Source organism: Protopterus annectens, chromosome 3.part0, assembly GCF_019279795.1.
Source record: "Protopterus annectens isolate FY-2018-M chromosome 3.part0, PAN1.0, whole genome shotgun sequence".
Lineage (NCBI taxonomy): Eukaryota > Metazoa > Chordata > Ceratodontiformes > Protopteridae > Protopterus > Protopterus annectens.
The window spans coordinates 16865976-16892049 of NC_056731.1; the positions used below are offsets into that span (position 1 = coordinate 16865976).

Sequence of the window (26074 nt, forward strand, 5' to 3'; positions counted from 1 at the left end):
GGGCAAGACAAGATATAGTGAGGGAAAATTTGGGGCTGACACTTCCCAAATGTTTCTGTACTCCACATCTCAACTTATGTATTATTTCCTGTTCAGGTTTTTACCTATTAACGTAACTAATTCAGTTTAATTGCAATTTTACCACCTGTTCAGTTATGTGCTTTTTACTGTGCTGCTATTGTACCTTCATGTATTTTTTATCTTAATTGTACTTGCTTGTTTAATCTGTATATCTAAAGCTTTTCTCAGTTGGCCTCCATTGATAAGAGGCCTCATGCCCAGTTAGACTTTTCCAGTAAAACAAAACCAATATCTAAGTAAGTAAGTAATAACTAAGTATAGCCTGATTAGCGAAGTGAGATCCTCTTCCCTGGGCCTTTCTGCAGCTATGATTTTGCCTAATGGGTTAGGAATACAGCTGCATAGAACAAATATTTCATGTGGTAAGTAGTAGTGAAGACAAGACTGCATGTATAGATATAGCAGAGGCTTTATCCGATACCGAATATTATGTAACATTCTGTGGTTAAGAAATGGCACAACATTCACAATAAATCACTTTTCTGTTGTCCATCAACTTTAACCCCATTTTATGTTAAAAGAACTGTAGTGAAAAATAAGTTTGTAAGACTGGTGACTTTAACTTTAGATGGCATACTATTTCAGGAAGATAGTAAGAAACTTGTTTTTTTTATTAAAAAAGAGGGTACAATGTATCTCTTTCAAACAAGTGGGATTAAAGAAAAAAGAAACATGTTGCAAGTGTATTGTTTTGGGGATAAGGTGAGAAATACCATCACTTTTAACAATATAACCAGTGTAAGCATTAGGTTGTCTATGAACATAACCCACTTTGTTGATGCAAGTAAAATTAACAATACAGAGTATGCAATAAAGTATCAGTTTGAAGGAACAACACAGTTTTTTTTTTACTTTGTTGCTTTTAAAGTTTGGTGTTGGGTTTTGGTCCATTTAGTTTTTTTTCAAAAGTTGTGTCAAACATTTGGACAGGCACCTAAATAAAGGGGCCTGATACTCAATGATCATCCTGATGAGTATGGAATACACTGGAATGATCACATCTCTGTACCTGGATGCCATATTCCTAGTAATACGCTGTGTATTGAAAATGCACTTTCTTACAATAGTGGCTATGTGGTGATCAAAGGACAGTTAATTGTCTCCTTAGGTTCCTAGGTCCCTAACTACTGGATCACTTTCCTGGTGTATTTTGTCTATGTGATAGGTACAAGGGAGTTCTTGCTTGCTAAAAGGATATTATTATATGTTTCTTGGTATTTAATTTTAGTACATGGTTTTGACCCCAGCTATTGAATGGCTGGGAAAGGCCATCTTAAAATCTTTTTTGTTGTCAAATGTATGAATAAAAACTCTACTTTTAAAAGGGATCTGATTATACATACAGGATGGTACTTTATTTGCATGGAGACAGGAAAATAAAATTATTTATTACACAATAATCTAAATGACAGAAAATTCTAATTACAACTACAGTCATTATTTCCAAATAATTATAGTTGATGGTTAAAGCCCCAGGATGTAAATAAAGTCTAACAGGTCTAAAATCCATGCATCTCTTTATTTTTTTAAACAAGAAACATCTTTATTAACTTATCAACATTATATCACTCATTAAATTCCTACTTTCCCTTAACCCCCATTCCTCATCCAAAACATTATTCTGCATGTATTGTTCCCACAGTTCCCATTTTTCCTATGTAATTTGCTCCTACCCTTTTCTAAAGATACAACTTCTAGTTGTTTTATCTCTGTTACTATATTCACTACTTCTAGTACAGTTGGTTTAGAGTTTAATTTCTGTTTTCTTGTAAGTGCTTTTTTGGCAGCCACCAGCATTAAGCAAGGCCTTACTATGGCTAGGCAATTCCGATTCTGTATCACATCTCATAAAAATCGTTATACCAATTTGTTCTACCAGTATTTATCATAGCATAGTTAGCAGGAATTTGTAAAGTCTGCCAACTCATTATGCTTCAAAAATAGGTTTATTTATCTTTGTTTTCAGGGAAAGTCCGACTGGGTAATACCAATTTTCAGTAGATGCCCAGGGAGAAAGCTTCATTTGCTTATACTGCATTATACTAAATTCCAGTTAAACATAGAACAGTTGTATTTCTGTTTATATTTATACATAAACTGTAGTTACATTTATACATTCTAAGATTTTACAGAGGTGGAAGTTACTAAAGAGAAAGTCCATGACCAACTTAATGAATTGTACAGGCAGCAGTTATTCATAAATTTTGTTCTGTCATTTCAGTGAGAGGATGAGAGTATTCTGTTTAAGAAAATATTTGTAGAGTATCATATGGTGAGCACAAAGTCTTAACCTGGTGATGAGTATGTGGAGGACCAGGACTGGTTAAGCTGCTGTTTAAGCAGTGGTTTAAAACTTTTGAGTTTGTTAGAGAGTTTTATTTGTGTGGGAATACTATTCCATGGTTTAGCAAAGTATTGGGAGTAGAACGAGTCTCCTGCAACATTATTTGACTTATTTGTAAGTAGTAAGAGTTTGTTACTAGAATGGATGTCCCTTGCTGGACTGTATGGTATTAATAAGATTTGTTGTGCAGGGCATTTTTCTGGATGGTGAATGAGTTTATTGCTGTAGTTAGTTGTAAATATGTTAGGTAGTTGTGTAGTTCAAGCCAGTTTAGTTGCTTTAAGCTATGATAATGGTGGGTCATATGAGGGATATTAGTGTCAGATTTAGCTATTTTATTGTAACAGGAGGCAAGTTTCTTTCTTTTCATATTGTTTAAGCTTGTTAGGAGAAGAGTGGCATATAAGAGAGTTTGCAATAAGAAGGTGGTGGCTAGAGTTTTTCTTGCAGTATCTGTAAGGAATCCATAGATCCTATAAAGGGAGCTTAGTTTCTGGTGTGTAGATTTAATGGTGTGCAGTATATGCTGGTCATATTTGAGATTGTCATCTATTATAATGCCTAGACATTTACTGTTATTTGTTATTGCTATTATACTGTTTATTGTTACTAATGTTTCCAATTATCTTTTTCTTCGCCATCACACCTCCAGCATTTGCAATCCACCTGAGGAAAATTCTTTGGAGTCTACTTGGGGTATAAAAATAACCATGCAAACACTTCCAAGCAAAGATCCTAAATCTTCTAGGCCCTATTGCATATTTGGAAGTTATACATATATCCCCATTGTTTCTTTGTTTATTGCTTACCCAGTCTGTCATCCCAATCATTTCTAACCTCCTCTGATCGATTCCTATAATGATCATGCAATATTTTATATGCCCTACTAATTATGCCTTTTTTAAAGCATTCTTACAGAATCTTTGTATCCTCTGTGGAGTTTATGATGGCATCCAGTTTATAGTCATCTACAGACTTTGTCAGCCATAAACTTTAACATTAGCTTCGACCTCAGAGATGTAAATGCCAAAGATGAGTGGCCTGAGGACTGAACCCTGGGGTACACCATTAGGGACAGGTCTTTTGAAGGAGGTACAGCAGCACATTCTAATTTCTTGGTTCTATCTTTGAGCCAGTTTGCTATGCTGTGAGTTACATATGGATTAACATTTAACTGGGATAGTTTATTTACTACTAATCATGAGTTATTACTGTCAATGCTAGGAGCCTAAATAAAATGCTCCACTCCCTGGAAGCATTCTTTACCCTAGAGAATGCTGATGTCTGTGCAGACTCTGAGACGTGGTTTAAAGCCGCGAACAGCACACCAACAGCGCAGGGTTATAATGCTGTCCACACATTTCAGCTACTTCACAGGCAGGGATTAAAGGTGGAGGTGTCTCTGTTTACATAAAAAATAAATATACTTCAAGGCTGGTCAAACAGGACAATGCACTTGAGCTGCTCCATGTTCAAATCACCATAGGTAAAATCCAGTACCATTTCCTTGCAAGCTATAGGTCCCCATCTATGACCCAGGAAACCCATACCATGTATTTAAACTTATTAGAAACACTAACCATCCAACCCAGTATCATATTCATGGATGACTTTAATTACCCCACTATTAACTGGGTATTCTATACAACATCAAAGGTGCATGCGCAGAGATTCCTGGATTTTGAAAACACAAACTCCCTTGACCATATAGTCAATACACCAACCAGGGGTGCAACCATTCTGGAACTGGTCCTCACTAATATGGGAGAGTGCTACACACCCCCTACTGTAATGCCTTCCCTGGTAAGGTCAGACCACAAAATGGCCTACTTTGAAGTAAAAATAAAACCTGGACCCCTGCTAAACCAGGAATATTCAGGAACTATTCTACAGCTAACCTCTTGCTATTAAATGAGAACCTGACAACATTTCAAATCCCTATAAACCCTGAGAACACATCTGCCTATGCAGAACTGCTCACAGAAACCCTGTACAAGCATGTTGATAACTGCATAGAGGCAGCTGTACCCACCAGGAAGAAGTACAGAACTAATTCAAAAAAACAAGCCATCCTGGTGGAATCACAAAATCAATCGGATGTATAACAGGAGGAAGAAAATCATGGCAAAAATTAGGAGGTGCAGCACCCAGGAGGATAAAAGCACTCTCATCAAACTAAACAAACAACTCAGAGGACAAATAAAGTCTACCAAAGCCAAATTTGAGGCAAGTTTGGCCTCCCAGGCCAAGAACAACCACAAAGCATTCTTTAATTACTATATCCACAACCTCAAAGGCTATGCACAACTGTGTGCAGAGCTCATTGTAAATGGAGCCACCTATACTGAGCTAGAAGATATAACAAACCTCCTGGCTGATAAATTCAGCACCAACTTTACTCCTCTCTCCCCCTCAGCCTTCCCTCAGGAAATATCATCAAATATAACTCCCCCTACTACCACTAGGGAACAGGTCCTTAATGCTCTCTCTAAGATCACGAACACTGCATCAATGGGCCCAGAAAATATCCCAGGATGACTTCTAAATAGCATGAAAATTGACCTATCAGGGCCTCTGGAATTTCTATTTAACTGTAGCCTCCAAACAGGCTTCGTGCTTCATGAATGGAGAAAGGCAACAGTCATCCCTCTGCACAAAGGTGGGCCATCTACAGACCCATAAGTCTCACTAGTCTTATATCTAAAACCATGGAATGAATTATCATGGAGATGATCAGCAGAGATATAGTAATCCTCCAGATACTAGACCCAACCATGTCTGGTTTCATCAAGGGCAGATCATGCCTACTCAACCTGGTGGACTTCTTTGAGAAGGTCACCAAAGTAATGAATTAGGGCAAAATCGTTCACACTGCCTACCTTGACCTGGCCAAGGCATTTGACACAATACCCCACTCAGGCATTGTTGACAAACTGAAGAGATTAGGTACAAACCAGTATGTCACCCGGTGGATAGCAAAATAGCTCACAGACAGGACCCAGGAAGTTACAGTTGGGGAGTCCCCCTCTACAAAAAGGCCAGTCACAAGTGGAGTCCCACAGGGATCAGTCCTTGGACCGCTCCTGTTTGGCATTTACTTCTCAGAAGTCAAGGTCAATGTCAGTGGTCTCTGGCTGACTAAATTTGCAGATGATTGCAAATTAGCAGCTGTCATTGAATCTCACACTGACACAAATGTTCTCCAGGAGGGGCTGACACAGATGAACAACTGGTGTCAGAATCATGGACTAAAACTAAATGCCAAGAAATGCATAACAGTATCCTTTGGGAAGTCATCCATCCCTGGTAACTATCATATTGACAGCAAACCCCTTAGAGTTGACCCAGTAGTCAGGGACTTAGGGACACACATGGATAGTAATCTAGCCTTTGATCATCATGTGTCTACAGTGGCGAGGAAATGACTCTATGTTGTGCAAATTATAAACAAGGGTATGGCATCTAAGTCCAAGGAAGTCATTCTTCCACTGTATTCAGCATTCATCAGACCTATCATTGTGTAAAATGCCCCTTTGGTATGTACCTAACTAGGCATATCCAACAACTGGAACATCCACAGAGGTTCCTCACTAAAAGAATACAGGGCGTGAGAAATATGTCCTATGCAGACCACCTCAAGGCCCTACCTCTGTATTCTGTCTCCTACAGGCTTTTGAGGGGAGATCTATGCCTGTCACACAAGGCATTGCCAGACCCCACTCTGATGGACCTCCTGCATATCCAGAAAAATAACAGTACCGGAATTACCTGTTCTACAGACTTAAACCTTGCCTGTGATATAAATAGGATCTGCTGGAGGGATAGGTATGTATCCCAGAGACTACCCTGTCTATGGAACAGGCTCCCCATCCATGTGAAGCAGAATTCCTCCATAATCCAATTCAAGTGCAACTTGGACAATTGGATAGCAAACTGGAAATGCATCCCTGGTTTGGCACCTATGTCTCTCATGCAAGCAGGTGACCTGTAAATGGTTCATCTCCCAGGCCCATGCTTACACTTATCAAGAGTATCAGAACTTGTCAGAGATTTGGGATGCATAGCTAGGCTTAAAAAGGCCATTGTGGTCGTTAGCCTAGTAAACACCTATGAACCTATACCTGAGTGTGGGATGGTGTCAAACACCTTTGTGAGGTCTTGATATGCAGTGTGTACTGATTTGTCCTCATCCATTACCTCAGTAACCTTTTAAAAAATCTATGAGGTTAAGTAGATTCTGTTTCTCTGATGTTTCTCCCCTGCTACCTGAAACATTTTTTTTTTGTTTAAACAGTAACATGTTTCTTGTTTTGTTAGCTTTGATTAAAGTTGGACATAGAAGAAGTTGGCACTGGAGAGTTGATATTTACAGCCCTCTGAAAAACATTGTGTGTGTGTGTGTGTGTGTGTGTGTGTGTGTGTGTGTGTGTGTGTGTGTGTGTGTGTGTGTGTGTGTGTGTGTGTGTGTGTGTGTGTGTGCGCGCTTGTGCTCTGTGCACGTGTGTGTGTGTGTGTGTGTGTGTGTGTGTGTGTGTGTGTGTGTGTGTTTTGTATCTGTGTGTGTTTGTGTGTGGATGCATGTCTGTTTTTATATATGAGGAAGAGATGAAAAGCAAGTCATTCTCTGGTTATTATTGAGAGTTGTGTTTGCTGTGTAGGTTAGTTGCTGAAAGCAAAAAGAAGGACAAAGTACACAACAAGACCAAAACCAAAAGAAAATGCAATTAATGTTGTCAAAGAACCACTGTGCAGGCAAACCTAGGATGAAAAATTCATCCAAGACCAGACTACCAGATGTTGTTTTCAACACACCAACCTTTGGTGATTTTTAATAGTTGTGACACTTTTGTACACTGGTATATCTACAAATGCGATGGTGAGGTAAAAAAGTTGCATGTAATTTACAGAGCTTCTAACGCAGAGGAAAACAACTTCTCATTCAGAAGTCAATAGCAGTGGTTAGTACAGTTCAACTACATATGATTTGTTTCTTATTACTTGTGTTTCTGCTGTTATCTTTGGTGGTGATAGCAGGTGAGCGTCCACTTTCTATCCTGCTTTGACAGTCACCTTACCCTTTGCAGCAACCCTGAAATAGATGCAGTAAGTAATCTAAAATTAGCCTGTAGCCAGATATTAAAGGAAGAGGAGTGATTCCTTTTATCCTTGGGGCTCCAAAATCTATAAGCAGGTACATGAACCATCGGGAGTGCAGTAGCATTTATTTTCTTAGACATTGGACCCAATTCCAAAAGGCCTGCTGTCAATATAAGTGACCGCTTACATTGAGAGCAAGCTAAGAGCAAGTTTTTTTTTAATCTGGCCCTTGGTGTAAGCCTGATTTTGGACAGGTTTTACACTGAAGTTAGCCACTTTCACTGAAAGCAAGTCTTTCAGAATCAGGACAGACTTACACTGTGAGCAACTCTTTTGGAATCTGGCTCATAGGCTTGTGGTAACACCTTACTTCATTATAAAGCTTGTAAATAAAGTTGCTACATTAACTGCTGTCTGGCATACCATTTAGTTGTTTTTTTTTGCCCCATATCTCAACCTCACAAACATGCAGATCTGTATGCATTCCCTTGCAAATGAATGGGCAGTCCTAAAACAATATTATTTATTCTGAATGAGTTTTTATCACTGTTATATCTATTTTGTGCATGGAAGATCTCGATTTTCACAACAAAAAACATCACATAGCACTGCTGAATGATCAGGGCTTATAATAACCTGCAATATTCAGTCAAGTAAGGCATTTGTTGTATCAGACCACTGCAATGGAAACATGCTGATAGGATGCATCATGGTTTTAAAGTTTAGCAATGTGCCTCACTCAGTTACTTTGTCAGACATCTCACAAAGTACAGTTGTGTACACTTACCATAAATGTAGATGTTTTAATTTATTCACTGTTGCAGTCATCACAATTGGGTTATCCCTGCCAGGGTAGCCCTCGGCTGGCCCGAATACCAGAGACTTAGTATTTCTGTGTTGGTTGCTGTCACTTGAGGACTGATGTCAGGTCATCAGTGGTATACAGTAAGGCAGCCGATGCCTTTACATTAGTTTTTCTTGCCTTAACCTGCCAGGAGCCCCCAAGTAAGAGGCCAGGGTCTGGTGGAAGAAACCCCACCAGTGGAAAATAAATATCAATAAGTCCCTTGAAAGGAAAGGAGAAAACAAGTTAGAATTGTAATAAAAGGAGAAAGAGAAGAAGGGGGGATGGAGGGGGGGGCAGGACTGCAACAGTGAATACACTTGAACATCTACATTTATGGTAAGTGTACATAACTGTACTACGTTCTCCATGTTTCACTGTTGCAGTCATCACATTTGTGTTGATTCCCAAAGCTGTGGAAAAGGGTGGATGCAGCCAAAGAAACTAGGGCAGGCTAGGATGCCCTGGAAGACTGCAGAGGCAAACCCTGCCCTAGATTTGGAGAAGAGAGGCAGGTGGTAATGCTTGGTAAAAGTTTGAACAGATGTCCAGGTGGCAGCCTACAGGATGTCCCTGGTGGGGACTCCTCTGAGGAAAGCCACAGAGGTGGAGGCTGCTCTGGTAGAGTGTGCCCTGACCGCCTTGCAGGAGGCTTTGTGCCCTGACCCATTTGCAGGAGGCTTTCCATGCTGTTTGTAACAGAAATGGATGCAGTGTGCTATCCATTTGGAAATGGTTTGTTTGGAGATGGCTTTGCCTTCTGCCCCTGTAGCAAAGCTATTCAGCAATTGATCAGACTTTCTGAAGGAGTTAGTCCTGTCTAGATAGAATATGAGCTGTCTGTGCACATATAGAGAGTGAAGAATCCTTTCCTCCTTTTTCTGGGGATAAAGAAAAAAAGGTGGGCAAATTAATGGATTGGTTGAGAGCCACACTGGACACCACCTTGGGCATGCAAGATGGGTTAGTTCTGAGGGATAACCTGTCTGCATGAAAGATGATGAAGGGTTCCACAGCCATGAATTCTTGCAGCTCAGAGATTCTTCTGGCTGAAGTGATGGCAAGAAGGAATGCTGTCTTCCAGGAGAGAAATTTTAGCTCTGCAGAAGAAGTTGGTTCGAAAGGGGGCAGGATGAGGTTTTCCAATACAAAGTTAAGGTCCCAAGCTGGAGTTGGTACCCTTCTGTGTGGCCTCAAGTTGCTAGCCCCTCTTAGGAACTGTTTGATCAAAGGGTGTGAGAAAAGGGGCTGCTCAGTGGGAAAATGAGCAGAAATAGCAGAGGCATGAATTCTTAAAGAGGACAAAGAGAACACTGTGTAGTAGGTCAGCTAAGTAATACAGGATGAGAGGGAGAGAGGGCTGTGCTGTATTGGCTCCCTTAGCCTGGATCCAGGTGCAGAACCTTTTACATTTAGCAGCATAAGACTTTCTGGTGCTAGGATGTCTGGCCTCATGGATAACATCCAGAACCTGTTTACTGAGGCTGGCAGATTGGTTCAGGGTTAGGGAATAAGCCAAGCTGCCAAACTGAGTATCTGCAATTGGGGATGCAAAAACTGCCCTTCCCTCTGGGTTAGGAGGTTTGGAATCCGAGGAAGATGCCATGGGGGTAGTGAGGACAGGCTGAGCACCAAGGGGTACCAGTGCTGGCAGGGCCAGTGTGGAGGTATGAGAATGGTCCTTGGTTTTTCCTCCCTAATTTTGAGTGGTACCCTGGGGATGAGAGGTAGGGGAGGAAAGGCATAGACTGACAGATTAACTCAGGGGAAGGACAGGGTATCCACTTTCCAAACCATGCAGTGATGCTCCCTGATGCAGAATTTGCTGAACTGATGGTTGGTGTGGGAGGCAAAGAGGTCGACCTTCGGGTTCCCTGAAGGTACTTATGTTGAGTTGCCACTCGTGTGGGTCCAGAAGATTTCTGCTTAATTGGTCTGCTAGAGAGTTGAGAAAGCCTGGTAGGAATTGTGCTAACAGGTGTAGTTGCATGACAGTGGCTGTGTGCCAAAAGGTCACGGCCAGCCTGCATAGAGAGTAGGAGTGAGTCCCTCCCTGGTTGTTGATGTACCACATCACAGTGGTGTTGTCTGTTTTGATCAGGAGAGCCCCTGGAGAGAGAAGGGGTTGAAAGCTCTCAAGGTGTGCTGCACAGCTATCATCTCTTTTTGATTGATGTGCAAAGGGATTTGCTGTGGTCTCCATTGGCCCTGTATGCACCTGCCATCCAGGTGTGCACCCCAAGCGTAGTCTGATGCATCTGTGGTGAGGGTCTGGATGGTGGGGGGGGGGGGAGAAAGGCATTCCTTTGTTGTGGGAGCATGCTGTTGCCCACCATAGAAAATCTTTTCTGAGGCAAGGAAGTACAGGTAGAAGAGTTTCCAGGTCTTGCAGTGTTGGCACCAAAGGCTCTTTAGGTACCATTGAAGTTTCCTCATATGCAGTCTAGCATATGGAATGAGTAGTATGCAAAATACCATGGAACCCCAGAGCTTGCAGGATCTTCCTTGCAGTTAGCTGGGGCCTTGTGGCTAGTTGAGAGAAGTAGTCTGTCAGAAAAATTTGTTTCTCTGGAGTAAGGTATGCCATCTGGGAAGCTGTGCCCAGACTTGCTCCCAGGAAGATTATCCTTTGGGTGGACACCTGTTTGGATTTCTTTTTGTTGATTGTGTATCCTAGGGAGGTTAGTAGGGTCTTTACAAAGGCCAGGTGCTTCAGCAGCTTCTCCTGGCTGTCTGTCTGAATAAGGCAGTCTTCTAAGTATGGGTAAATCTGAATATTTCTTTGTCTGCAAAAGGCAATGGCTGGAGCCAGACATTTTGTGAAAACTCTGGGAGAAGTAGATAAGCCAAAGGGAAGTGCAGAGAACTGAAAGTGTTGAGATCCTGCCCTGATGCAGAGATATTTCCTGCATGATTCACTGATAGGAATGTGGAGGTAGGCCTCTTTTAGATCTTGGGTGGCTAGCCAAGCATCCTTGGAGAGCATGGGTAGCAGCTGCTGGAGGGTGAGCATTTTGAATTTTGGGATCACCAGGAAGGTGTTGAATGGATAGATTTAGGATGGGGGGCCAGGTGCCCTCTTTTCTGGGCACCAGAAAAAGTCTGGAGTAGAAACCTTGGCCTATCTGTTCTGTAGGAACATGCTCTATTGTCCTCATAGAGAGCAGGGAAAGGATTTGCTTTTGAGCCTCTGCCCACTGATTTGGTGGTAGATCTGGGAACCCTTTTGGGGTTGGAAGGGTGTGGAAGGAAAATTTGTATACCTGAGACACAATGTTCTGAACCCAGTGGTCCTTGGTAATGGTGGCCCAGGTGCTTGAGTGAAAGGATAGTTTTCCTCCTAGGGGTAAGTGAAGATGGGCATAGGGAGGGGGTGGAGGAGATGACTCATTGTGAGTTTTTACCATAAGAAGCTGGCTTAGAACTCCCTGGTTTTGAAGTGGAGGTAATCCACTGTTTAGATCTCTGCATTCCCTGTGGCTGCTGTCGGGGGGGGAGGTCTGCTTCCACGGGGCCTAGGCTGGGCTAGTTTACTGGGAGCAGGAAAGGACCAGTGTTTGGAGGCACAATTCCTGCTGAACCTAGGGGGCTGGACCTGCAAGAAATCCTTAAGTGTTTGCTTAGATTTTGCTTTTTCTTCCATCTTTTTTAAGACTTGTTCTGCCTTAGTGCCAAATAAATTATCTTTGTGCAAGGGGGCATCCAACAATTTAGATTTGACATGATCTGGCAGGAGCTGTTCCTTAAGCCATGCATGCCTTCTAATTACAGATCCAATGACTGCTGCCCTGCAAGAAGCTTCTAGGGCATCAAAATCATCTTTAGATTCTGCCCAAGCAGGAAAGGAAGACATTTTTTGTTTAAGGAGTACCAAGGTATGTTGCAGAAATTTCAGCATATGGAACTGACAGTTAAGTGCCCTGATAGCACAAGTAGCTGAGGTGTATACTTTCTTACCTCATCTGTCCAATGCTCGGGAATCCCTGTCTGAGGGGGTGGGATTCTTAGTAGAGGTTGCTTTAATTCCTTTTGGCCCTTGAGAAATGACCTCAGGGTCGACTGTAGGATTTTTAAAAAGATATTTGTGTGAGTCAGGTCCACTATAGTATCTGTCTGTTTTTCTGGAAGCAGGAAAAAAGGTGTCGAGTTAAGCTGGGTTCGAGGAAAACATCGTCCACAACATCCAGGACTGGGGGAATGGCCAAAGGTCTGTGTTGTGGAAGAGCTAGGAATTCTCTGAGGGTCTTTTAAGACTGAGGGTAGTCCTGACTCTCCCATTGGAAATGCTCCCTTAAGGTATGGAGGGTTTCCCCAAAGGAAAAATCCTCTGGGGGAGAGGCTGAAGGTATGGAATCCCCTGCATCACAATCTTCATAAGTGGAGAGGGGTTGCATGTCTTCATATTCATATGCATCAGATTCATCTGACTCTTGTTCAGACAAAACTACAGGGGACAGATCTCTTTTCCTTTTGGAGGGGGTAGCTTGGCTTCCTCTGATCAGCATGATAAGGTCTTCCACCATTTTAAGTATTTGAGACTGAGGCAAGGTAGCAGGCACCTGAGAGTGGGTCATCGGTTTCTTGGGTGTGGTTCGTACCTAAGGCCTAAGAAACTTGGTAGTTTTAGAAAGAATGGTAGTCATGAAAGAAGACATTTATTTGTATCGAGATTCGGTAGTGCGAAGGACTTCTTCGGAAGCTGGTGCCTGCTCAGCGGCTCCAGACCCATCCAAGGTTGAGATGACCACAGGATCCTTAGTTGAAAAAGAGTTTTGCAGCATACTGGACTCTGAAAGGGTCTCAGTAGTGGCCTGCGAATCAACAGAAGTTGGCATCAGGGGCTGCGAAAGCACCTCACTGAGGACCGGAGCACTGATGACTAGCTTAATGGAAGCGTCGTTGGTAGGTTTAGAACTGTGCAGTCTGTCTCTGTCTGTATCTTTATGTTTTTTCAGAAGAGCTGCTGTCAGATGGCTTACTGAAGCCATATCAGAATTCAAGGACTGTAAGCAAAAATATCTGGCTACAATAAGGGCATGACGATGGATAGTTCTGGTGTTGAACAATGCACAGAAGTGACAACGAGGGACGTCGTGGTCTGGGCCTAAACAATTGATGTAGTAAGAGTGGAAGTCCTGGTGTGGTATTTGTTTTCCACAGGTGAGACAATTAACTTTTTCTGACATCAGTTAGTGCAAGAAAAAAGGATCCTCAATGGGGTACTTAGTTTAGAAGACTTCAACTTCAATTCTGTAGATGAAAACTCAGGTAGTGGCCGACCGGCACTCGTGCAAACTGCTTCTGCTTCGAGCTCCACAGAAAGGAAGACTGATGTAATGGTGTCAGCTGCCTTACTTTATACTACTGATGACCTGACGTCAGTCCTCAAGCGACAGCAACTGATGCAGAAATACTAAGTCTCTGGTATTCGGGCCAGCCGATGGCTACCCTTGGCAGGGATTACCCAAATGTGATGACTGCAACAGTGAAACACGAAGAACATCTCCCTTTGGCAATGTCATACCTATGGCCACACCTTCTGGATCCCACTCTTGAGATCTGAAAAGATGGCATGTCCCGCTCTCCCACAATAACTCCACCAAAATATAAATGCCCAGTAAGATGAGGCTTTACACAAGTATGTAACTATAAAGTAGTTTTGAGTGGAAGGCATCTTAAAACTGTTGAAGACATAATAAGTGAACAAAGTGAGCCAAGTATTTCCAGCAAACTGGATTAAGATTAAGGTCATGATATGGTATCTCCTAAAAATGCTAAAGATGCAATATACCTATTAGACATGGCCAGTTACAGATTTAGGTTTATTAAGCACTGTACATATGCAGGTATCTTGAGCCATATATTCCCTGTACAGCCAAACCTCTCCAAAGCACTACTGGTTAGAATGATTAGCAGTACATGTATGAACAACTGACTCACTGCAGTTGTGCAGTGAGTCGCACTGCACACAAATGCTCCACACAGTAGAATCAAACAGCTTAACCTTCTCTGTACAACTTACTCCCCCAATTCCTATTGTAACTTACATAGTGAGTAGTTGTGCAAAGAAGCTCTGGTTTGCACTGCATTATGAGTTGTTCTTTGTGTATTGACTCAGATTGTTTCTTTTAGACAGGTAGCACCTCTAGTAAATTTTCTGGAGACTTAGATTGTTTTCTTAGACAAGTAGTATCTACAATAAACCAACTGCAAACCCCATGGCACAACCCCCTTCAGTCTACATTTGTTAGCACATAGAACCATGAATTTGAACTTTCCAACCATCTCTTTAGCCAGTCTGTCTGAAATGTAGCTATTGTCTTATCTTTACTTCAACCACCTACTACCAGCAGACATAATGTATGAGATATGTAGTTATGCAAAGTAATTGGAGGCAAAACTGTCTCACAAAGGCAAAACAAATAATAAGCCGAATCTCTGTACCACATAACAGTGCAGTTAGCAAAGCATACACAGTTCAGACCAAATACATAGGCCCAATATGCAGAGGTTCTTAAAAGTAATTTCCCTAAACCACAAAGAAATTCTAAATGTAACGTAAGACAAAAGCACCCATAGTGACCTTATAGGCAGTGCCCGCCATGAAACATGCACCAGGGAATTAAACTGATTCACTTCAAAAGCCCATAAGGTTAACTTCCTCATAATCCAATATCCTAGCCATAGCCGATTCCATACTGAGACACACCAGTGCACCACTCACTAGGCTGTGCAAAGACAGGGTCATGGTCAGTTACTTACCTGGTGCCAGGATTTGCCCGATCATACAAGCACTGAAGTCCCTGCACCACAAGTGCACATATGGCATAGGGTATAAACGGCTTGTGATGTGCTTCCATGGACTATATGAAAATACTTCAAGATAAAATAACACAACCATGGAAAGTCTTTAACACTTAAGCACAAGACTTTATATCATGAATAGACAAAGATTTCAAGTAAAAATCTCTTTCTCAATGCTAGACAAAAACAATTAAAACCATGACATTTAAATAGCAGTCAGAACAAACCAATCAGGTTGTAGCCAATATAATTAAACAACTAAATAATTAATGATCTAATTTTTAAAACTGGTTTAATACTAAAATTATAATTCAGACCTGAATAACTATCTGCATGAAAATAATTTATCGATTTGCATGAGATGCATTCAGTTTTCAGAGTAATATCCCAACCTCTCTTATTTTTACTTATAGTTGCAACAATTCTAAAATTAAACTTATGTGTATTAGTAGTATCAGTCACGTTTTGCTAGAGTTAGAGTTAACCTGTTTTTGTATATCAGACAAGCATTCAGAAATATAATCTTTAAGCATGCCATTAGTTTTTCCAATATAAAAACAATCACATGCTTCACAGATCACCAAATAAATTAACTGTTCTGTAAGTTGCAAAACAGCAAAATGTAAACATTTTACAACTAACAGAATGTTTAAAGGTGGTATTAATATAAGCAAAAAAAACTGACAGTCATAACATGGAATTGTACACTTAGTTGTAAGAGTGTTGTTTGATTGCAGTATTTAGTTTTTATTAGCATAATGTTTATTTAGCTCCTATATTTTTTTTAACATCAGGTGATGAACATAAAATAGACCAATTATTTATTGTAATATTTTCAATATTCCTGGAATGTCTAGTATACTTAATAGCATACCTAATTGTCTAAAAATCATACTGAAAGTCAGTATTCATACTCTGCTGTACAAATGAAGTTTTGGCAAGAGTCATATGTTTAAATTCTGAGCGCTATCCACAGTCACTGTCTTTAGTATTGACTGTGATAGCTCTAAGGAAACTGACTGCAGACAATATGAAAAGTGAGATGATGGAGCTCTCAGAATATGTGTCTAAGGCAGGTATGAACCCAGCCTTGAACACAATTCTACCTTCACCAAGAACAATGCCACAATACGAACAAACAATTTCTGATTTCAACAACTGGCTTAATGTGTCATTTAAAGGAGCTGCAATGTTTATCAGCCTGGGAAGACATGGCAGACAGCCCAACTGCTTTGTCAAGGATGGTTTGCGCTTCTCAACCCAAGGTTTGGTATACTGGCGAACTTCTTGTCCACATCATTGTTCCTCTTTTAGGCAATGTTGGCATTCTATAGCACCTGACATGAACAAAATCTGGATAACATTATGATATTGTTACTTAACACCAAGAGCCTCAGAATCTCCATTACCTATAAAAAGTGCTTACCCTGGAAAGCACTGATTTTTGCATCATCACAGAGACTTGGTTCAAGACCAGGGAGAGCACTCCATCAGTGAAGGGTTCCAGTGCCTATTGTACAGTTAGCCCCACTGCATTAGACAGCAGCTCTAAAGGCAGTGGTGGCTCCCTATTTAAAAAATAGTATCTCACCTTCAGAGTTGTTAAACAAGATAGCATTCCAGAACTCATCCACATAGTCAATTGCACTAAAGACAGTGGTGTCCCTATATAGATCCATACCACAAATTACAAGAACCCACACATACAAAACCTCCAGAAATATTAGTAACTATGACCAACAAAGGTTTAGCAACATTCTAAAACACACTAACTGGACTCCACTTAAAACACCGCCACTTGAAGATGCCCTTGAATACTTTAACAATGTATTTCTAAATAATCTCGACAGACTACCTCACCTCCACAGCAAAAGAATAAAAACTAACTATGCTCCCTGGCTAACAAAACATATCAAATGGCATTTAGAAGATAGAGACAAAGCCTGGAAGGAATGGCACAATAACAAGTCTGATACTAACCTAATTAAACACAGTTACAAAACAAAGCAAAAAAGCTACTGAACTTAAACAAAAAAAATACTTTTCTAATCAATTGGAAATACACAAAAACAACCCAAAACAATTTTGGAAACATATCTCAAACCTACTTCACCAGGACTCTAAACAAACTCCATCACTACATCCTGATAAAACTCCCTCAGAAATAGCCAATCTCTTCAACTCTCATTTTATAGATAGCATAAGAAAACTGTTAAAAATCCCACTACCTCGACTACCTCAAGCCCCATCTCTGATCCTCCTCTACCCTTATATCATAACTCCTGCACAAACAAAAATAACCTTTCACCTTCTCAACAAACTAGTACTACTAGTTCTACCCCATCTCATTCAAAAACTACTTCAAAAACTAAAACCATGCTCCCTCTCCTCTGACAACCTCCCCCGTGAATATTTAAAACTTGCACAGAAGTCATAGCATATCCTCTCTGTATCCTTATAAATTGCTCCATAGCAGAGTCGAATGTCCCTAACCTCTGGAAAAACATCTATCATCATCCCATTACATAAAAGGGAAAACTCCAATGAACTATCCAATTATCAACCAATCGCCATCTTCTCTCCTCTCTCCAAACTCCTGGAAAAATGCATGCATGAGCAATTACTTCAACATCCCATCCAAAGTAAACTAAGCAGAAGCATCTTCCAGTACTTCTACATTCCAAGATTATACGAATGCTAATCTACTAAAACTGAGTGATAATATGGTTAAATTCAATAGCCCCTTCCATCTTGACAACCCTTCTGCTTTTGCAAAAATGTTTACAGCCAAATTCTGTGCACATGTAAACAGTTGCATAGATGCATCAGTCCCCCTCAGAAATAAATACAATGCAAGTTCAAAAATAAGCCCCTGTGTCGAAACCCTAATATAAATGAGCTCTGTTTGCTTGCAAGAATAAATCTAACTCTCAAGATGCCAAAAACACTCGTGCTCTACTAAACCAGGAACTCTGGAGCATATGAAATCACCCAAAGACAAATATGATATAAAAATAGCCATGAAGGATAATCAGAAAGCCCTCTTTAACTGTGTTAGAAATCTCAGAAACAATGCCCAACACTGTGCAGAGCTAATAGTAAATGCTATCACATACTTGGACCTAGAGGACATAGTTGATCTACTAGCAGATAAAATATGCTCAAACTTCACCTCTTCTCCTCTACAGTATTCTCAGATCACATACCTACATCTACAATCCCACCAATTTACCAAGAACAAACTCTCAAGGCACTAACTAATGCCAAAAACACTACATCTGTGCCTCAAGGTGCTATCTAATGCCAGGAATACTACATCTGTATCTCAAGACACTATCTAATGCCAAGAACACTACGTTTGTGTCTCAAGACACTATCTAATGTCAGGAACCCTACATCTGTGTCTCAAGGCACTATCTAATGCCAGGAGTACTACATCTGTGTCTCAAGATGCTATCTGTTGCCAGGAACACTACATCTATGTCTCAAGGTGCCATCTAATGACAGGAACACTACATCTGTGTCACAAGGCACCATCTAATGCCAGGAACACTACATATGTGTCTCAAGACACTATCTAATGGCAGGAACACTATATCTGTGTCTCAAGACACTATCTAATGCCAGGAACAATACATCTGTGTCTCAAGACACTAATGCCAGGAAAACTACATCTGTGTCTCAAGGCACTATCTAATGCCAGGAGTACTACATCTGTGTCTCAAGATGCTATCTGTTGCCAGGAACACTACATCTATGTCTCAAGGTGCCATCTAATGCCAGGAACACTACATCTGTGTCTCAAAGAGCTATCTAATGTCACCTACACTACAACTGTGTCTCAAGATGCTATCTAATGCCAGGAATACCACATCTGTGGTTCCAGATAATGCTTCAGGTTGCCTACGAGTAGACCTGAAACAAGTCTTGTCATAATCATTACAGAGGTAATTCAGTATCAGCCTCAGAACAGGCTACAAGCTAGATGAATGGAGGAGAGCATCAGTCCTTCTCTTGTGCAAAGATGAGTCTTCAATGGACCTAGATAATTATACAACATTAAGTCTGACAAGTTTCATCAGTAAAGCTATGGAAAGGACCATTATCGAATTAATAAATAAGGATATAGGTAACAAACTCTCAACCCAGTTCAAATTAGTTAAGGTCATGATGATCCACATGGAAGCAGAATGTAGGAAAATATCACTCTTATTAGTAGGTATAGATGCAGAGAAAACATTCAACAGAGTAAGCTGGGATTTTGAGTAGGGCAATGGAAGCATTTGCATTTCCTGATATAATAAAGAGGTTAATTATGTTTATAATCATTGTCAAAGAAAAACAAAGGACTCAGAATTTCAAGGATGTAATTGGTGAGGCATTCAAGAAAAGTTGGCTTTATTTGCAGATGATATTTTGTAACTAATGGAACCAGAAATGGACATCTCAGTGTTGTGGAACATTCTCCGACAGATCTGAATTTTTTTCAGGACATAAAATTAATGAAAATAAAACAAAGACTATAGCAAAGAACTATATACCAATACACATACTTGCTCAGAAATACTCATATTTATAATGAGGACATGATAAAGGGACTATTTAACAACATGGATTAAAAAGGATTCAGTTATTACAGTTAAGGACATGTGGGAAGAGACTTAACAAAAGGTAATACAAAAACTGAAAAATTGAAAGTTCTTGCTTATGACCAAATAAATACTGAGAAAATAGTTATCAGAGAAAGACAGAATGTGTACTTGGTATTTGCAATTCAAAATATAATCTGGAGGCCAAAAACAAAACCTGGTAAATAAATAACTGTTGTCAGTCGTATTTCTTTAGATATTATTACAAAAAAGTTTCCTCAACATTGCTTTTGTCTTTTGTAGCACTCCCCAACACAGCACCACTGTTCATAAAACCACCTTAGCAATACAGAAGCGATTTTCATTTGCCTGCTCACCATTCATAAAATGTGACTGTTTATTGAACAGCATAGGTGAACCTTTGGTCCATTCATAAAAAAAATGAGACTTGGTGCATGTGCAAGGCAACACAAGATCTGTCATTCATGACCTGGCATGGTTGCTCATGTGTACACAGACTCTTTCTTTCCAATCATTCATAAAAAGCCATTTCCTCAGCAGCAGCTGTAAAAGTAAAGCTAGGACATCGCTGATGTTAACTATCATATTCTGTAGCTTGAAGTCTCAATAGTTTATTTTGGAATTTTAGCCACTGTGTGATCTGTGAATTTGGATTATTGGGTTACACATTTAGATAAATTAAAGGCAAATTGCGTTTTCAGTATATATGAGAGAAAATGTTTTCAGTTCCTTAAATGATTTTGTTGTGTATTAAATCTAAAGGTAGGGTCAGATATTTTGATGCTACCCTTCCTCAACCCTTCCTCGACCCCACTAACTCTTGCAAACCAGTAGACCGAAGCAGACATTGTTGCTTTTTCCAGTTACAGCACAGTCTTATCATGCATCTGACAGTTTTTGCTGCTATTTATTTTCTGATAGACCTTTTAGCTAACTAGTAACTAGTGAGATTATTAGCCTTAATGGAATGAAATGTTGTAGATGACTACAACCTCAGGCATAGATGTGCTGTGAAATTCTGCCATTTTACATGTGTTTTTCAGCTTTAGTCCTTCATTTCTCTTTAGAAATATATTATTCCACTCAACAAACTCACTTATGTTAATAAATATTTTATCTGGAATAATTTAAATTGAATTTTGACTACATTAGTTTGTGTATCTGTGTTTGTCATTGCCTTCTGACATTGTTATTTTTATTTGTGTAGTTCTTAGCTGCATTCGCTGCACGGGTCTCTTTGATGCATGTGCGCGTGTGTATTTTCAGATTAATGTTAAAGTGGGGATCATTTTCACAATTACTTGAATGTTGGTATCCCACAATTCCATTGGAGTGGGCAGGGTTACATTATCATGCATGCAAATTGTATGTTAATTAGTGTCCAGATTTTTGTCCGGTTGCATCTCCTTTTCAGAGGCTTTTGTCCAGAATTTTGATGTCTCCAGGTTGAGCTGTGTCGTACATTGTAATGGTATAAAAGCACATGCGGTATCATTCACCTGGTGATTCATAAAATTAGCTGCACTGCATGTAAATCACTCTTTACTTGTTAACTTATTTTTGTTTTTCTCACTACTTTTTGGTTCCTACCCTGCACGCTTACTACGTTATAGGTCCTCTACAATTCAGCTTAAATATGTCATATAAAAAAGCTTTCCCTACATTTCTGTCTACCAGAGGGGGCAGACGATGATGAAAGAGTCAGGAGAGGAGCATAATACACTGAAGTAATAAAATGGGTTTCACGCACAGATTGTCTTTAGTTTAAATATGTATGTGGGAGGTTACTTTCTTGTGAATGAACAGAAAAGTAAAATGGAAGGTAGAAATAGACAACAATATAGCAGATAAGGAGATGTACCATCTGGATAACATAGTATGATAATTATCCACAAAGATAGGAAAATATGGTGCAGAGATAGTGCAAATAAACTGGTGGTACAGGTTACAGGATATATGCTTGGTCAAGGAATTAACCTACTATGTGACAATGATAAGTACATTGTTGCAACACTTGCTTCATCTTACTGGCCATCATCTCCAATTGTTACTGTATTATAACAGTTGGCACCTTCCCCAGACATTATGAATTAACACAGCTGCAAAACTCATACCCTCCAACTTACTGAATGCTATTGAATTAAGCAGGTCAAAGATGGTATAACTCCCACCATGTGGGCAGCCTGTGCAAGAGCATGGCATCAGATTAGGAGAAAGTTTATAATGTTGGTTGAGAAACTTTTAACGTGAATGAAGGTAACTGGTACATGTCTAGGGCTGCAGGCACCAGTCATGTGTTGTGTCTTGCTGAAAGGTGACTAGTACATGTGTAGGGCTGCAGGCACCAATCATGTGTTGTATCTTGCTGAAAGTTGACCAGTACATGTGTAGGGCTACAGCCACCAATCATGTGTTGAATCTTGCTGAAAGGTGAGCAGTACATGTGTAGGGCTACAGCCACCAGTCATGTGCTGTGTATTACTGAAAGGGGACTGGTACATGTGTAGGGCTACAGCCACCAGTAATGTGCGATGTCTTACTGAAAGGTGACTGGTACATATGCAGGGCTGCAGCCACCAATCATGTGTTGTATCTTACTGAAAGGTGACTAGTACATGTGTAGGGCTACAGCCACCAGTCATGTGCTGTGTATTACTGAAAGGTGACTAGTACATGTGTAGGGCTGCAGTTACCAGTCATGTGTTGTGTCTTACTAAAAGGTGACTAGTACATGTGTAGGGCTGCAGCCACCAATCATGTGTTGTGTCTTACTAAAAGGTGACTAGTACATGTGTAGGGCTGCAGTTACCAGTCATGTGTTGGGTCTTACTGACTGACAATACAACTTTTACTCCAGGCAGGTATTGTGTCCTATTCATTTACAAGTTTAGCAATTGTGAATAGCTGTTTCTGCAGTGTCCTTATGTTGTCATGGTCATGCATCCAAATGGCCACTGGTATTGTGAATACCTGTCCTTTTCACAGCACCAATGCTTCACTGGTAATACCACAGCATTTGTTCACCTCTTCTGTCATTTTACTTGTACCGCTTGTGTCAGTGTGATACATGCCATTACTCGTATTCTTTATAATACATCCATTCATATGCATGGACATGTTTGTCAGTTTCCTGGAATGTAATCTGTATATTTCTGGTTCTTGACAGAACAAAACAATATCCTGTTATGTGTGTTTCTCCTATATCTTTCTGTTTGCCATTGCATTGTCAGCCATGATGCACTGTGCAAGACAAGATTTTGTGCAGTTCTGCTTTTGAATCACGTACCAGAACACGCTATACTGTAAAGACTACATGAAACTTTTACAACTTTCCTTTATGGCACCCTGTATGTCACTCTTTGATGGACTACAGCACTGTCAGTGACATTAGTACCCCAAAGAAACATATCTGTTAAATGTATGGCTCTATTGCCATTTGTGTATTTTACATGGCAACGCTAATATGCAGCACAGAAAGTGTACCTCGCTAAACATGAATAAATCTAAAACTTAAATATGATAATTCCCTGCAAACTTATATAATATAATGACACATACTGTATGTACTAATTTATAATATCACATGCCTCTTTTACTTACATATTTGTATTTGCTGTAGATGTCAGCCAGTCAGCAGCTAAACCAACCATGTCTAATCCAGTAGAAAGCTGGTTGAAATAGCGGGGGTGACCTGTAAAACAAAATATAATTAAATCCATAAGAAAAAAATAATTCTTTAAACAGCACAAGAAATAGTTTGCAAGTTTGAACAAGGTTGTTAATATCATTATTTTAATGAAAAATTAATTTAAGACTGTTAGAGTTTGCTTTTTATACAGACAGCGTACTGTTGTTGATTTCTTTTGGCAGCTGTACATGGCTAAGTATAATGCATGTATGTAGCACTTGCTTGCATGATGGTAAAGTGTCCTGCAAAATATTTAAGCTATCTGTCTAATAGTGGACTACAAAATGTAATCTATCTAAAGAGTAATCCTATGGATGCCATATGGACAAGTAATCCAGCCTACACAGATAGGCACATATGCACAGATATCTCTTTATCTTTTCATTTTATCTGTCAGAGCTGAGTTCTTTCATTTTCCACTTGCATAATGTGCTATATTAGGGAAGTCATATGGCCTAACAAAAGGTCCCCGGATACCCTTCATAGAAGTCATTTATGCTCACAGTGCTTTGTCTAAATAGTATAATAGTAATAGTAATAATAACAATACTTAGGGAAAAAAGAAAATGTAATGATGTCACTATTTCTAGGTACAAACTGTTTTGTAAGAATGTTTTGGGTTTTTCTATACTTTAAGCAGAACATGAGTCTGTGCTCAAGGTTTCTGTCATATATTTTGTGTCACCACCTTCGTTGTGTTTCTTTTCTTTTTAGAAGTTGGTGTTAGCCTGTAAAGTGTAAATCCTTAAAAGTGTTTATAATTGGTAAGTTCTTTCCCTTGGTAGATTCCTATGACCGCACCGCATCAGTGTGAGAATAAGTAAGAAAAACTTGTAGAAAAAAAGACTGACAGCATATCAGAAACATATAGGAAATACACAGGAGGGTTCTGTATCGACAGCAGCAATGTTTGTGATGGTCATGCATTTCTACATCGCATGTTATGATGCAGCATTACCAACAGTGATATCTCACAATGTTACTTTCATTGCTGGAGCTAAACTTTGATGTAACAATGGTCAGAGACGTACCTCTCAACTGTACAGATTTTTGCAGAAAATGTCCAGATTTTTGCTTCAAATATTTGGTCTGTTCCTCATAAAACCTATGATTTTCTGGCAAATCAAGGAGGATTGAAGTCACTAAATAATGACCAAATAATGATATATATTTGAGTTTCAGACTTCATATCCCTCAGAAAAATGCATGCCAACACAAATCCTGTTATTCTAGCAGCTTTCAAAGTTTATAAGAGCAATATTTAAAATCTGTCCCTATTTTTGGGACTTTCTCCCCCCATTATTTTAGGCTTTGTCCAGATTTATTAGTTGAAGAGGTTGAGAGGGATGATCAGAGAGCAGTTGGATTATCAGCAAGTACCTCTGGTGTACCATACACATTCTGTCCTGCCATGCTGTGAAGTCAAGGGCACTTTTTAAGTGAATGCACAGTCTTATTAGCTCAGCTAAATGTGTTCACACCTAATGTAACATGCTCATATATGTTATTACATACATAACTGCCCTGGCGGTACATGCCTTGAGATCCCTAAAGCCAATGTTTTCAAATTTGGAACATACTTCTTGGCTGAAGAGTAGAATCTACACACTTCTAAATGCTATTTACGCAAATGTTCAGTATGTAGATCTTATTGGTACATGTTCTGATTGCTCCCTCATATACGATAACAAAAGGATCTTTTACTGTGCTTCATGGCTGCCAAACCCTGAGGAAAGCTATACCAATTCCTGCTCTGGCTTAAAAAAAAATTTGTCAATGTTCTGGAAAGTGGAGGATGTGCATTAGTTATTGAGAGAATCCATTTAATGTCAAAAATCTGGCAGAATATACGTGGACAAATGTGGCATTGAAAGTGTCTACTGAGTACTAATGTAAAACATAAGAGGAATGTAATAAGACAAGTGTCTTCTAGGTACTCAGAATTACACAGGCCACACACAATATATGTATTTATTTATTGTATTTATTTATTTACATTTGTAAACTGGATGTAGCATCTAGACCAATATCTCAGCATAGGTGTGGAAAAAAGAACACACCATAAGTGCATCAACAAAAATGCATAGCATAACACAGAGGTAGTAAACTTATATAAGGTGAAAGGAAGTGGTAAACTAAAATAATAATAAGGCAGAAAAATATGAGAAAAGGTAACCATGGGGATGGGACTACGTAAAGGAAAAACAATGGGTAATCAAGGTAAATAAAAGTCAGTACTGGGAGAAGTAGGTATAATAAGAAGATGGGCAAAGGTAAGGAGTGCTCAAAAGGATGAATATTACATTTATTTTATTTAACATTTGTTTACCAGGAAAGTCTAACTGGGACAGAGCCCATTTTCAGCAGATGCCTGGGGAGAAATGCTCCAGATGCATGTCTTTGGAATGTGGGACCAAACCGGAGCACACGGAGATAAACCACACAGTGTAGGTATGCAGAAATATGCACACACACACACACACACACACACACACACACACACACACACACACACACACACACACACACACACACATGTATAACTATATACATCAGGCTTTAAAAGACTCAAGGTGTTGAGATGAGTACTGAAAACTGAAAACTTA

General features: G+C 39.8%; 1 protein-coding gene across 1 annotated transcript in view; it reads right to left on the reverse strand.

Moving 5' to 3' along the window:
* GAD2 (glutamate decarboxylase 2) overlaps positions 1-26074 on the reverse strand; it is a 747960-nt gene that overhangs the window by 543565 nt on the left and 178321 nt on the right. The window contains exon 5 of the mRNA XM_044066149.1: positions 23381-23471. Coding sequence (XP_043922084.1) covers positions 23381-23471 — 91 coding nt within the window. The remainder of the gene's footprint in view (positions 1-23380; positions 23472-26074) is intronic.